Source organism: Leopardus geoffroyi, chromosome A2 (genome assembly GCF_018350155.1).
Source record: "Leopardus geoffroyi isolate Oge1 chromosome A2, O.geoffroyi_Oge1_pat1.0, whole genome shotgun sequence".
NCBI lineage: Eukaryota > Metazoa > Chordata > Mammalia > Carnivora > Felidae > Leopardus > Leopardus geoffroyi.
Window position 1 is genome coordinate 17,674,546 of NC_059331.1, and position 14,550 is coordinate 17,689,095.

At 41.7% G+C, this 14,550-nt stretch overlaps 1 protein-coding gene across 7 annotated transcripts in view; it reads left to right on the forward strand.

The window, feature by feature from the left end:
* The window catches only part of FBXW12 (F-box and WD repeat domain containing 12), a 75,466-nt gene extending 69,581 nt beyond the window's left edge, over positions 1-5,885 (forward strand). For all 7 annotated transcript variants that reach the window (XM_045492787.1, XM_045492786.1, XM_045492791.1 and 4 more), the window contains one exon: positions 5,715-5,885. In XM_045492787.1, coding sequence (XP_045348743.1) covers positions 5,715-5,814 — 100 coding nt within the window. In that variant the 3' untranslated portion in view covers positions 5,815-5,885. The remainder of the gene's footprint in view (positions 1-5,714) is intronic.
* The last annotated feature ends 8,665 nt before the right edge of the window (positions 5,886-14,550 follow it).

The following is a 14,550-nucleotide window of genomic DNA, read 5'->3' on the forward strand; positions in this document are numbered from 1 at the left end:
TTTTTTAATTTTTATTTTTTTATCAGATAAGGCTTTGCAAATATCTTCTTCCACTTTGTGGTTAGTCTTTCTACTCTAACACTGTCTTTCAAAGAGCAAGTATTCTTAGTTTTGATAAAGTCCAATTTTTCTTCTAAAAAGATGAGGTTCGAGATGTTGTATCTAAGAAATCTTTGCCCAACCCAAGGTCACAAAGATTTTCCCCTATGTTTTTGTCAAAATTGTATAGTTTTAGGTTTCACGTTTAGATCTGTTACCCATTTTGGGTTTGCTTTTTTGAGAGAGAGAGCACACAAGCTGGGGAGGGGCAGAGGGAGAGGGGAGAATCTTAAGCAGGCTCCATGCCTAGTGCAGAGCCGAAGCAAGGCTTGATCTCATGACTGAGAGCATGACCTGAGCCGAAATCAAGAGTCAGATGCTTAACTGACTGAGCTACCCCGGTGCCCCAGTCTGTTATCTATTTTGAATTAAATTTTATATAGGGCAAGATACAGATCAAGGTTTGTTTGTTTGTTTCTTTCTTTCTTTTTCTTTCTTCCTTCCTTTCTTTTGCATACAGGTATTTAATTATTCAGCTCCATTTGTGGGTGAAAAAAGCATTCTTCATTCCTTTACATATTTGTCAAAAATTGACTATACATATATATACATACATATATGTACACATATATATATACATACATGTATATATACACAATATATATAAACTATATATCTATATAACTATATATACAGATATATATATATATAAATATATATAGTTATATTTATATATTATGTATATAGATTTCAAGACTCTTTTGTTCCAAGGATCTTTGTGTCTATCCTTTCTCTAATAGCACACTACTTTGGAAGTGTAACTTTATAGAAATTTAAAAATCTGATGGGAGTCCTCCAGTTCTTTTGCAAAATTTCTGTGACTATTCTGGTTCCTTTGCTTTTCACATATATTTTAGAATAAGTTTGTAAATGTCTATAAAAATTCTGCTGGGGGGGGAGCACCCTGCTGGCTCAGTTGGTGGAGCATGTGACTCTCAATATTGGGGTGGTGACTTTGAGTCCCATGTGGGTCTTAGAGATTACTTAAGGAAATTAAAAAAAAAAAAAATTAAGGGCTCCTGGCTAGCTCAGTCAGAAGAGCATGTGACTCTTGATCTCCTGGTTGTGAGTTCAAGCCCCACAATGGGTGTAGAGATTACATACAAACATACATACATAAACTTTAAAAGAAATAGAATACACACACACAATTCTGCTGGAATTTATACTGGAATTCTATTGGATCTATAGATAAGTTTGGGGACCTTTACAATTGAGTCTTCTAATTCATGAACCTACGTCTCTTATTAAGTCTTCCTTATTTTATCAGTGTTTTTGTAGTTTTCAAGATACAGATTTTGCAAATATTTTGTAAGATTCTACCTAAGTATTTAGTGGCTTGGGTGCTACCATAAACAAACAATAATGTCTTCAATTTTCTATTTTTTATTAATAGGATGTAGAAATATGATTGACTTTTTTTGATGTTTTATTTTTTGAGAGAGAGCACAAGCAGAGGGAGGGGAGGAGAGGGACAGAGGATCTGAAGTGGGCTTTGTGCTGACAGCAGCGAGCCTGATGTGGGGCTTGAACTCATGAATTGCAAGATCATGGCCTGAGCCAAAGTCAGACACTCAACCAATCAAGCCACCCAGGCGCCCCATGATTGACTTTTGAAATACTAACTTGGTATCCTGCAACCTTGCTAAACTGTTATTCAAATAGCTTTTATTAATAGATTTATAGATATTTTGTGATTTTTCTATGTATACAGTCATGTCATCTGTCAACAGCTTCTCCCCCCCCCCCTTTCCATCTGTACATCTTTTATTCCTTGTTCTTGACTTTTGCATTGGATATAACCTTCAATAACAAGGAGCACCTGACTGCCTCAGTTGTAGAGCATGCAACTCTTGATCTCAGGGTCATGAGTTCAAGCCCCACATTGGGCGTAGAGCTTAAAAACATAAAAACCTTCAGTAACAACATTGGAGTGGAGAGCAGGTATCCTTGACTTTTATAGAAAATGTTGAGTCTTTTACCATTGTGATATTCATTGTATGTTTTTGTAATTGCCTTTTATTAGGTTCAGGAAGTTCCCTTCTAGTCCTGATTTGCTGAGGGTTTTTATCAATAGATGTTAAATTTTGCCAAATGCTTTTCTTGTATCAGTTACTATAAGAACATTATTTCTCCTTTTTATTTATTTTTTATTTTTTTAAGATTTTATTTTTAAAAATTTTAATGTTTAGAGAGAGAAAGAGCGGGCGCATGAGTGGGGGAAGGGCAGAGAGAGAGGGGGACATAGGATCCAAAGCAAGTCTGTGCTGACAGCAGAGAGCTGGATGTGGGGCTCAAACTCCTGAACCATGAGATCATGACCTGAGTGAAGTCAGATGCTTGACTGAGCCACACAGGTGCCCCAAAATTTTAAGTAATCTCCGTGCCCAACGTGAAGCTCAAACTCATGACCCCAAGATCAATAGTAGCATGCTCCACTGACTGAGCCAGGTGGGTGCCACTGATTTTTCCTTTTTAGGTTGTTAAGTCAAATTACATTGATTGACTCTCTGAATATTGAACCAGCCTTGCATTCTTGGAATAAACCCCACTTGGTCATATTCTATATATTTTTATATATTGCTAGATTTAATTTATTAATATTTTGTTAATGATTTTTGCTTCTGTATTCACAAGGGATATTGATTGGTAGTCTTATGTACTGTCTTTGTCTCATTTTGGCATTAAAATAGTGGTGGTTCCGTAAAACTAGTGGCAAGTGTTTCCTGACCTATCTTCTGGAAAAGATTTTGTAGAATTGGTGTTATTTCTTCTTTAAAAGTTTAATAGGGGACATTTGGGTGGCTCAGTCAGTTAAGCACCCAACTCTTGATCTCAGGGTTGTGAGTTCAAGCCCTGCAGTGGGCTCTGGGCATGAAGCCTATTTCAAAAAAATAAAAATAAACAACAAATAAAATTTAGTGGTCTCCAGTGGAACCATCTGGGCCCGGAGATTACTTTTTTGGAAGGTTATAACTATGAATTCTTTAATGGTCATAGCACCATTCAGATTGTCTCTTTTCTGCTGCATGAACTTTGGTAGTTTGTAGTTTTCCAGGAATTAGTCATTTCATCTAACTTGTCAAATTTTTGTGCGTGGATTTGTTCCTTTCAGTCTTTTACACATCAGCAGAATCATGGTGATATCAACCCCTTTATTCCTGATATTGGGGATTTATCTTTTTTTTTTTTCTTAGTCTTAATAGAGGTTTATCAATTTCTATTACCTTTTCAAAGAAACAGCTTTTGCCTTTTTTTTTTTCCCCCTGTTCTCAGTTTCATCTCTGCTTTTGTATTCCCTTCTTGCTTTGGTTTGTTCTCCAATTTTTGAGGTAGGAATTTAGATTATTGCTTTGAGACCTCTCTTTTTAAATGTAAGCATTTGATCTAAATTTCTCACTAAGCACTGCTTTGGCTTCAACTTACAGGTTTCAATTGATTGTATTTTCATTTTCACTCAGTTCCATATACTTTTTTTTACTTTTTTTGTTTATTTTGGGAGTGGGGGGACACAGCGAGCATGAGCTGGCAGGGGAGGGGCAGAGAGAGAGGGAAAGACAGAACCCCAAGTAGGCTCCATGCTGTCAGCACAGAGCCTGATGCAGGGCTTGATCTCCCAAACTATGGGATCATGACCTGAGCCAAAGCCAAGAGTGGGACACTTAACTGAGCCATCCAGGGGCCTCTGTTCCATATACTTTTTAATTTCCCTTTTCCCCTTTGACCCATGGACTACTTATTTTCAAGTTTTATTTAAATTCCACTTACTTAACATATAGTATTAGTTTCAGGAGTAGAGACCCATGGATTATTTAAAAGTGTGTTTATTTTTCAAGTATTTTGATATTTTATTGCTATCTTTGTATTGATTTCTAGTGTGAATCAGTTATAGAGAGCACACTTTGTATATTCTCAATTCTTTTACATCTGTTTAACTTAGACTCTACCCTGGGTCATAAAACAATCCTGAAGTTTCCGTGTGTGCTTGAAAAGAATGCATATCCTCCTCTTGTTGGGTAGAGTGTTCTATATTTGGCAACTGCAGCATTGTGGTTGATTTATCTTTTTCAGTTCCTCTGTATCCTTTCTGAATTTTGATCTTAGGGTTCTATCAGTTATGAGAGAAGACCATTGAATTTCCTGACTATAAATCTGGATTTGTCTCTCTTTCCTTTAAATTCTATCAGTTTGGGGGCGCCTGGGTGGCTCAGCCGGTTGAGTGTTCAACTTCGGCTCAGGTCATGATCTCATGGTTTGTGAGTTGGAGCCCTGAGCTGTCAGCACAGAGCCTGGAGCCTGCTTCAGATTCTGTGTCTCCCTCTCTCTGCTGTCCCCTGCTCTTTCTCAAAAATAAACATTAAAAAAATTTTAATCCATCAGTTTTTACTTCATGTATTTTGCAGCTCTGTTCTTTAGTACATACACATTTAGTAGTATTAGGTCTTCTTGGTTAGTTGGCCTTTTATTTTTGTGTAATGTCCCTCCTTGTTCTTGGCAGTTTTCTTTGCTCTGAGATCTACTTTACCTGTTATTCATTTAGCTAGTCCTGCTGTCTTTTGATTAATGTTTGTATGTTACATTGGAAGTAGAGGAATGGAAAACAATTTGCTTGTATCATTATAATTGAAGTTAGTTTCTTGTAGACAGCATCTAATTGTCATGATTTTTATCCACATTGTGCCAAGATCTTTTAATTGGTATATTTACTTTTCTTACTTCAGCATTTGGAAAATGTTGTGCTATTTCCTTCTGGCTTCTATGGTATCCAATGAGAAATCCACTGTCAAAGTGGTGCTCTTCTATAGATAAAGTGTCATTTTTCTCAGGCTGATTCAAGTTATTGTCTTTAGTTTTCAGAAATTTGATATGTTTGATATAGACTTCTTTGAATTTAACCTGTTTGGGTTTGATCAGCTTTTTCAATCTGTAGGTTTACCAAATTTGAGTTTTTTAGCTATTACTTATCTCCGTAGTGTTTGAAGGGAAGAGGAAAGAGTCCACCTCTACTCACCTTAGCACAGGGGAGGGAGGAGATGGTCAACAGTGTCCACCTCACAGTCCCCCCTCCCCAGGGGAGGAGTAAAGGTGCCACCTTTGCTTGGGTTAGTGCAAGTCAGGGATGGTTAACAGAACTCCACCCCCAGTTTCTGGACTCCTGGAGAAGAGGGGTGTAGGAGTATCACCTCCTTAATACAGGATGAGAAGAGTTGACAGGGCCATGCCCCACAATCTCCCCATCACCCCATGGGGAGGGAGGCATGGCCTCTTTTAGGTACTCGCCTGGAATAGAGCAGGTATAGTCAAAAGGAACAGAATTCTCTTTTAAAATAAAAATATACTCTATCATTATTAAATAATATCTCTGATTTGCTAGATCTTGATAATTCTGGCAGTGCTATCTCAGGGCAGGTTGAGATTGCTACTCCTGCAAATAGTAATCATCATAACTTTGCCAGATCTGTGTAGTCATTTGAAACCAAATATAAGAGTGACTTAGGATCAATTGATTTGGGAAAAAGGTATCTTTGTCAGGTTCAAATTTAGTATCATCAACAATAGAAATAACTACTTTCCCTTTTGTCCATTAATTACATTGTGTTTTTTTCTGTTGACAGCTACGTCTCCAAAGCAATATGTGATAACATGAGCATAGTATGTGTGGTGTCAAAAAATCGTGAGTCCAGCATTCTGGTGATGTATTCTTTGCATACATAATATGGAAACTAATGGAATAATTAACCTTGCATCATCTCCCTCAATGTAGTAAAGAGAATTCTGTTTGCAAACTCAGAATGATTATTTGAGTGCTATTGGGAAAGAAGCAATGATTTAACTGTCTTTGGTAAATCAGACACTGTAACAGATAGAATGTAGAGCAACATATCCTTTGTCCTTGCCATCAGGGACAGTATCGAATACTAAGGTAGTAAAATGGTCACACAAATCAATTCAAGGGGAGCATATGAGAGGGGAAAGTATGACTTTGGATTGAGGCTAGTTTAAAAGTGAAGGCACAACCCTCTTGATCTCAGGGCTGTGAGTTCAAGCCCCAATGTTGGGCATGCAGCCTACTTAAAATTAAAAAAAAAAAAAAAAAAAAAAAGAAGGGGTGCCTACCTGGCTCAGTCAGCAGAGTGTGCAACTCATTATCTTGGGGTTGTAAGTTCAAGCCCCATGTTGGGTGTAGAGATTACTTTAAAAAATCTTTAAAAATAAGATAATTGAAAAAGTGAAGGCCATCTGTATTCACTGTTCCTTGCCTATAAGCAAGCAAAAAAAATTCTGTAAGATGCAAGCAAAAAATAAATATTAGAAAAACATAGACATTAATACTTAAAGGTAGCTAGAAGAGACTCAGAATATAAATGGTAATAAAAAAAAATGCTCGAAAGGACTAGGAAATAGAAAATATAGCCAAAGCTACATCACATGAAAGTTTCAATTTCTGTATTACCACAGCCATTGTAATGGAGGCAAAAAAAAAAAAAAAAAAGACAAGACAAAAACTGTCCCCTAAGTTTGTATCACTGGCTCAGGATTCAGAGTTCAGGGATGAGAGTACTAAAAACTCAAACCTAAGAGCCCCAGGTCTACCGTCCTGGCTTTGAGAGGTGGAGAGGACTGGAAGAAAGATGGCCTGAGGGAGTAGATCGTACTGTAATGGGAATGTAATCTCAATGGGAGATTTCTCCAGTGAGCAGTATGGATTTGTTGATGTGCCCACTGTCCCCTCCTGGTCAAAATAAACTTTTTTTGAATGTTTATTTTATTTTTTAGAGAGAGTGGGACAGAGTATGCAAAGCAGGCTCTGTGCTGACAACAGAGAGACGGATGTGGGGCTTGAACTCACGTTCTGTGAGATGATGACCTGAGCCAAAGTAGGATGCTTAACTGAGCCATCCAGGCCCCCTGGTCAAAGTAAACATTAAGCTGTGACCTGGAGGAAAAAGGAAAGGAAGCCCAGTGAGGGGTCTCTGGAGACGACAAGGTTGGGTGGAGAAGTTAGCAAGGAGACACACTGTAAACAGCACCTGACAGTTCTGGGATAGTTGCATGTTTGACTTAAGTCAGAATCAAAGGAAGTCTCGGTGGCTGAAGTCAGCGAGGAACACTACTAACCGAAGGGTAGAAAGTCAAAGTTTCAAGTCACACAGACATTTGCAAGATATAATCCACATAGTTTTTTTTTTTTTTAACAAAAGAGAAAAAAGACCTATATTTTATAGACCTGTATTCTTTTTAATTTTATTTTGAGGGAGGGAGGGAGAGCAAGCCAGCGAGCATGGAGGAAGGGCAGAGAGAGAATCCCAAGCAGGCTCTGCCCTGTCAGTGCAGAGCCTGATGTGGAACTCAAACTCACGAACCATGAGATCATGACCTGAACCGATAATCAAGAGTCAGATGCTTCACAGGCTGAGCCACCCAGGTGGCCCTATAGATGTATATTCTTAAAAGATCCTTTTCACTGACCTTTAGGAAATTGATTTAGAAGTAGCCATAGCATACACCTGAAACTAATGTCATATACCAATTTTACCTCAACTGAAAAAACAAAAGTAGCCACAGTAACTAAGGAAAGGCAGCGAGGTCATTTTTCTTGATGAGAATCTCAAGATGTGACAGAGGAAAAGTGTGTGAAATAGGTGGACTTATATGTGCATGAGCACAAAGAATGTAACTTGTCCAAGGAAAGAGGAGCAAATAGGATCCCACAGTGTCTGTGATTTCTAAATAACCTAAGCTAAAGACACACAATTGAACTGCTTTTGGGCTTTCATTTTCCAGAAAAAAAGTGGTCAAGATATGCAGAGAAAACTTTACACACAGAACCAAACATTGTTTAAAACTGCAAATGCAAAAAACCTTAAAATCCATGGTTAAGGTGGCTGGAATTGAAGAGAAACCTTCTAAGTTGGGGAACGAAAAAGGGGGGGGGGAATAAATCCAGAAAAGCCAACAAATGCCACATGCCTTATTCACAGACTTTTTAAGGACTCCACGATGGAATACAGGACCCCTGCCAAAGTGGAGGTCGGGTCACAGAGCTGCAAGGTCCGGGACCCTCGGAAAAGTAACTGTCCTTCCCTTGTAGGTAAACTGAAGGGAAGTCTACCCATTGGAGAAGGATGATGGGGATGGCTGCCTCTCTCAGCTCCTCCTTCTCCTTGGAGGTGGAGTTGACATCAGTCAAGATTCCAGAACTAGAGAGAGGTCATATACAGATGAAGGTTTAATAAAGGGACTACTCTAATTTGGATTTGGGGTAAAAAGAATTCAAGAAACCACAGAAATAATAAACCTTAGTGATATTTTAGCCCCTTCCTTTTGTAAACATCCCTACAAGGCTCTGGCAGTTCACTTTTGACCTGTGCTCCCTAATCCAGGCCAGGTTTTATTTGTCTCAGCCCCAGGAAGCTCTGTGGGTGGGCCCCAGCTGCTGGGGACTACCAGTAAGGCTGGACCCTGCAGAGTGAAGGCCCACTACAGCTGACTTAGTTACAGAAGGGGTACTGACTCCCCCCTCCCTTTTTTCATTTCCCTGGGACCCTCAGTGCTAAAAGCCACCACTATGAGTATGGGCTAACTATAGACCACAGAGAATTAAACAGGGCTATTCCTTTCATCAGAACTCCTCTATTAGATATCATTGCTTTAACGGATACATTCAAAAAACATGAATGAACGGTTTATTGATTTGACTAATACATTCTACTTACTAAAAACTTTACCGGAGAGAGAGGCACGTCCTCTCTAGAACCTTGTTCTTCACTCGGCTCCACTAAGCTGGGCCTGCTCCTGACCCCCTGGAGCTAGAACCGTGAATAAGAGAACCACAGGCCCCCGAATGGTGTCCCATAAGTTAGGTATTATGTCTTGGTTTAGTGATTTGGGACCCTAACCTAACTGCAGTTTCAGCCCCCCAGAAATGTAACCTTTACCTGGTCAACATGGGAATATCCTGGTCAGCACTAGGAAATTTACTGCTAGACCCTTTCCATTCCCTTTAGGAGCACAACCTTGCCTAAAACAATGGGTTTGTTGATAATAATTTCCTTTTTTCCCCCATTCCCTATCTTTAAAAACATTTCCTTTTCTGTAGCCCTTTGGAGCTTCCCTTGCTAGATGGGGATGCTGTCCAATTCACAAATGAATTAATAAAGCCAATTCAATCTTTAACATTTACTCGGTTGAGGGGCACCTCGGTGGCTCAGTTGGTTAAAGCATCTGACTTCGGCTCAGGTCATGATCTCAAGGTCCGTGAGTTTGAGCCTCACATCGGGCCCTGTGCTGACAGCTCAGAGCCTGGAGCCTGCTTCGGATTCTGTGTCTCCCTCTCTCTCTGCCCCTCCCCTGCTCACCCTCTATCTTTCAAAAATAAACATTAAAAATTTTAAAAACAGAAAATAAAATTTACTTGGTTGAATTTTTGTAATTTAACAGAATTAATCGCCCTGAATGGGGTACCACCATATGGGCAAGTCCCAGGACACGAACAGTTGCCCTGCAGATGACCTTCAACTTTAACTTCTCTGTGGCTGTGTCACTTTCTTACCTGAGAAGTACCTACCTTCACCAGTACAACCAAACATTCAGTGTCCTCTAGCCCCACAGGGCTCACTGGTTGCTAAAGGAGAGCAGGTCTAGTGCTGGTTAGCACATCCTGCTGCCTATAGGTAAACTCACTCACCAAGTTTTACTGAGTACAGGACACACACCAAAGGCACCATAATATTGATCTGCTAACAAAAAAGATAAATTTTTTTCCTTTTTGGGTCAATTCTCCTGACTCTCTACTACTCAATGGTCAGACTGGCTGGGGGAAAAAAAGGTTTTAAAATCCTAGTGTGTGACCTTCTATGATTCTGGATCCTAAGATTCCTAAGGTGCTTTATCACTGGCTCCAAAAAACAAGCAAGAGACCAGTTACCTCAAAAGCCTGCCAATGCCAGGTTCAAATTTTAACACATTATTTTTTAAATAGCCCAAACAAGCAGATTTTTAGCCATTTAGAGCCTGTCTTTTTATACTCCCATTAAAACCTCCCCTGACTGCTATTCCCCACTGATAAGCCAGAACCTTCTGATTATAAGCCCCAGGCTGCCACGGTCATTCGGGACTATTTGACCCAGAGCCTCACCCCTCCCCCTCAACACGCGTGTGCACAAGCTGTGCTGCTGGGCTACCTCACCTAGACATCTAAGTCCCCTTGTCCCACCTCTATCTCCTCTCCAGGAGGCCAGCCTCCCCTCCAGATGGTGGCTTCTACACCACAAGCTTCTAGACAGTCTTGTGATATGAGGACCTTCCCCTCCAAGCACCACTCAGTAAAGTTTGTGTGTCATTGCCTCTTGTGGTTATACCTTTTTCCTTGATCAGCCCCCAAATTCTTTGAGCCCCTACAAACCTATATCCCATATATAAAGAACTCTTTGGGCTCCTGGGTGGCTCAGTGGATTGAGCATCTGACTCTTGATTTCAGCTCAGGTCATGATCTCATGGTTTGTGGGTTTGGGCTCTGCGCTGACAGATTCTCTCTCTGCCCCTCCCACACTCACTCTCTCAAAATAAAGAGCTCTTAAAACTCAACAAGAAAACCCAATTAAAAATGGGCAAAAGACTTGAACAGCTACTTCACTAAAGAGGATATACAAGAGGCAACCTTCATTAAAGATGATCCACGTCACTAGCCCCTAAAGAAATCTAAAATTGCAATGAGATGCCGTTATACACCTATTAGATTAGAGGGGGCAGGTGGGGAAACAATACAAACTATTCTAAGTATTTACCTAAGAGAAATGAAAACTTATGGTCACAGAAAAACCTGTATGTAAATGCTTATAGCAACTGTATTCATAATCACCAAAAACTGGAAACAACCTAACTGTCCTTCAACTGGTGAAAGGATCAATTCGGGTCCAGCCATCCAATGGAATGCTACCCACCAACAAATATAAATCAACTACTGACGCACACAAGTCTCTCTTTTGACATCAGCTTTAGCGACATTTTTCTAGATAGGTCTCCTCAGGCAAAGGAAATAAAAGCAAAAATAAACAACTGAAGCTACATCAAACTAAAAAGCTTTTGCAGAGCAAAGAAAACCAACAAAAAGGCAACCTACTGAATGGGAGATCTTGCAAATGATATATCTGATAAGGGGTTAATATCCAAAATTTTAAAATTTATAAAATATCCAAGTAATATCCAAAATAAAAGAAGTTCTACAACTTAACACCAACAAACAATCCAATTAAAAAACGGCAGAGGACCTGAATAGACATTTTTCCAAAGAAGATATACAGGTGGCCAACAGACACATGGAAAGATGCTCAACATCATTATTCATCAAGGAGATGCAAGTCAAAACCATAAGATATCCCCTTACACATGTCAGAATGTCTAGAATCAAAAAGACAAATAAGTGTTGGTGAGGATGTGGAGGAAAGGGAGCTCTTGTGCACTGTTGGTAGGAACGCAATCTGGTGCAGACACTCTAGAAAACAGTCTGAAGCTTCCTGAAAAAATTGGAAATAGAAATACCATACAATCCAGTAATTCTACTTCTGGGTACTTACCTGAAGAAAACAGAAATGCTACTTCAGAAAGATATATACCCCTATGTTTTTGCAGTATTTTATAATGGCCAAGACATGGAAGCAATCTATCCATCAATGGATGAATAAAGGTGTGTGTGTGTGTGTGTGTGTGTGTGTGTGTGTGTGTGTATACACACAATGGACTATTACTCAGCCATAAAAAAAAAAATGAAATCTTGCCATTTGCAACAAGGGATGAAGCTAGAGGGTGTCATGCAAAGTGAAATAAGTCAGATAAAGACAAATACCGTGTGATTCCACTTACATGTACACTCTAAATAATATGGGGCACCTGGGTGACTCAGTCAGTTGAGTGTCAGACTCTTGATCTTGGCTCAGGTCATGATCTTATGGTTTGAGTTTGAGCCCCGTGTCAGGTTCTGCACTGACAGTGAGGATCCTGCTTGGGATTATCTTTCTCCCTCTCTCTGCCCCTCCCCCACTTTGCACACACGCTCTCTCTCTCTCAAAAATAAACTTAAAAAAAATCTAAAAAATATAATGAACAAATAACAAAAGAAAGATACACTCATAGAGAACTGGTGGTTGCCTAAACAGAAAGGGGTGGGGAGGAGGGGCAAAATGGGTGCAGGGGATTAAGAGGTACAAACTTACAATTATAAAATAAGTCACGGGGATGAAAAGTACAGCAAAGGGAATAGTCAATATTGTAATACACTTACCTGGTGGTGAACCTGAGCCCCCTCCCCATCAGGACAGGGCAGGGTAGGAGGCTGGACCTGGGCAGCGTGGAGCAGCAAGAGTCCAAGATTCCACGTGGGAGTCAGGAGAAGCTGGCTAGTCCTCCTGGCCATGTGGCCTTGAGCAAGTCACACTCCCTCTGGATGGATTCAACCTCCCCCAGGGAAGACACCCTCTATGCCTCCCCCAGCTTAGACCCCAACCAATAGACAATGCCAGAGCAGCACCTCTCTCTCGTGGGGGTAAAGGTGGAGGGATCAGCAAGACAGAGAGCAAAGGCAGGGCCTTCCTGCATCACCTGGAGGCTGAATCCCACTCTGCAGCCAGGGAGACCCCCAGTGGGAACCTGGGCACGAGAAACCTCTGTTAGGCCGGGCTTCCTGGAAATCAAGGGGCAGCAGGTCGCAGGGTGTAGTGGAAAATCCCTGGGAGCTGGGAACCAAGTCCTGCTATGGCATTAACCCCATGGCCTTGAATGACACTACACCAGCCATGTGCCTCCCAGGGCAAATAGGCTCTCGTGCCGGATGCACTGTTTGCCCACCATGCCCGTCCTACCTGATTTTTCACCCTGCTCCGCACTCACAAGCTGACCTCTCCGCATCTGCACCAGCCAGGCTCCCCTGCCCTCTGGTTTTCAGGTGGCTTGGCCAACAGGGGGAGCTGACAGGACAGGGCAGTGGGCAGAGCCAGGGGCCAGGGTAATCATTCCACTTGTGCCCTTCCTGTCATGGGGCAGGCTGGCAGGTGCTGCCTTCCTCCTCCGAAGGCCTCAGTTCCTGTGGGGCTGCTCCCACTGGTGCTGATACCTGCCAGGTCCCCGAACCCTCACAACAGGGCCAGGAATGGCTGCTGCACCACCCTGCTTGGCTTCCCTGAGGCCCACAGCTCCGTCAGTAGTTCTCCTACTAAATCCACCTCCATTACCTCTTTTCTGGTTTGTGCCACCAGCTTCTCACCAGGAACTGAACGGATCCAGCACTTGATAAACATTTCATCATTAAATCCTGCCACGTGCCAACGTGGGGTCCAACCCTATGCCACAGGGAGGCCCCTGCCTCATACTAGGATGACTCTGCTCTTCTCCCCAGAGGCCCGGCCAGTCAGGGAAAGAGAAACTCAAGCTAGAATCCAGGTCTCCTGCCTTCCTGCCTGGAGACTTGGGGGAAGAGATGCATCTAGGAGTGTGTGTGTGCTCACATGCGCACTGAGATGGATGTGAAGTTTCCACAGTAAGTACATGGTGGGGAAGTCAGGTACCCATTAGTGAGTACACGGCCCCAGCCTGTCCCATGGGCACCAGTTACAGGGCTGTGCCCTTGCAGTTTGGGGTGAAAGGCTTCAGTGGTCGCTAACCTCTGGGTACCCTTACTCCCTGCTTTGCCCTCCCAACATTATTGTAATCAATCTTCTGTCTGAAACACTCTGTGGTTTGTTTTCTGGACTAGTCCACTCACTGTTACAGGGCCCCAGTTATTTCCTTAGCTGTATCTCACTTCTAAACCAGAGGTCAGGGTAGAGACAAGATAAGATTACCCACTGAGCCCCAGCACTAGAGCTCCAGACACAGAAAATTTCATAATAGTTTCTGATAAAATTCCACACCGTGACCAGAAGATGGCGGTACGCCACCATCCCGAGTCCCCAACTCCCCAGTGGTCCAGCCACACGGGAGGGGAGAGGGGCTGCTCACTAGCTTAGGTCTGTGAGCACTCAGGTAGCCCGAAGACCATTCTGCTTCAAGTGCATGTATCAGCCAGGTAAGACAAACACAAATAAAACCTCAAAACTGCAATCATGGAATAAATTCCTTTCAAACACCAAAATGTTATCTTTGCCTTAGATTTCTGGTACATATTTGGAACGGGATAAACCATAATTCTTAATTAGAACAGAAAACGCTGAGTGTGGAGCCTGCTTATTCATATTCTCTCTCTCCCTCTCTCTCTCTCTCCTTCCCTCTGCTCCTCCCCGCCCCCCCCCCCCCCCGCCCATGCGCTCGCTAAAAAATAACAGAACATTTAAAGGAAGATCCATGGAGCATCACCAGTCAGCTAAACCAGACAGTTTGGGTCTGAATTTGTTCTGGAATGTGTTATCCTAACAAAGACCTGGGGGGTGGAAGAGTACCTGATACACGAGCTGGGCACTG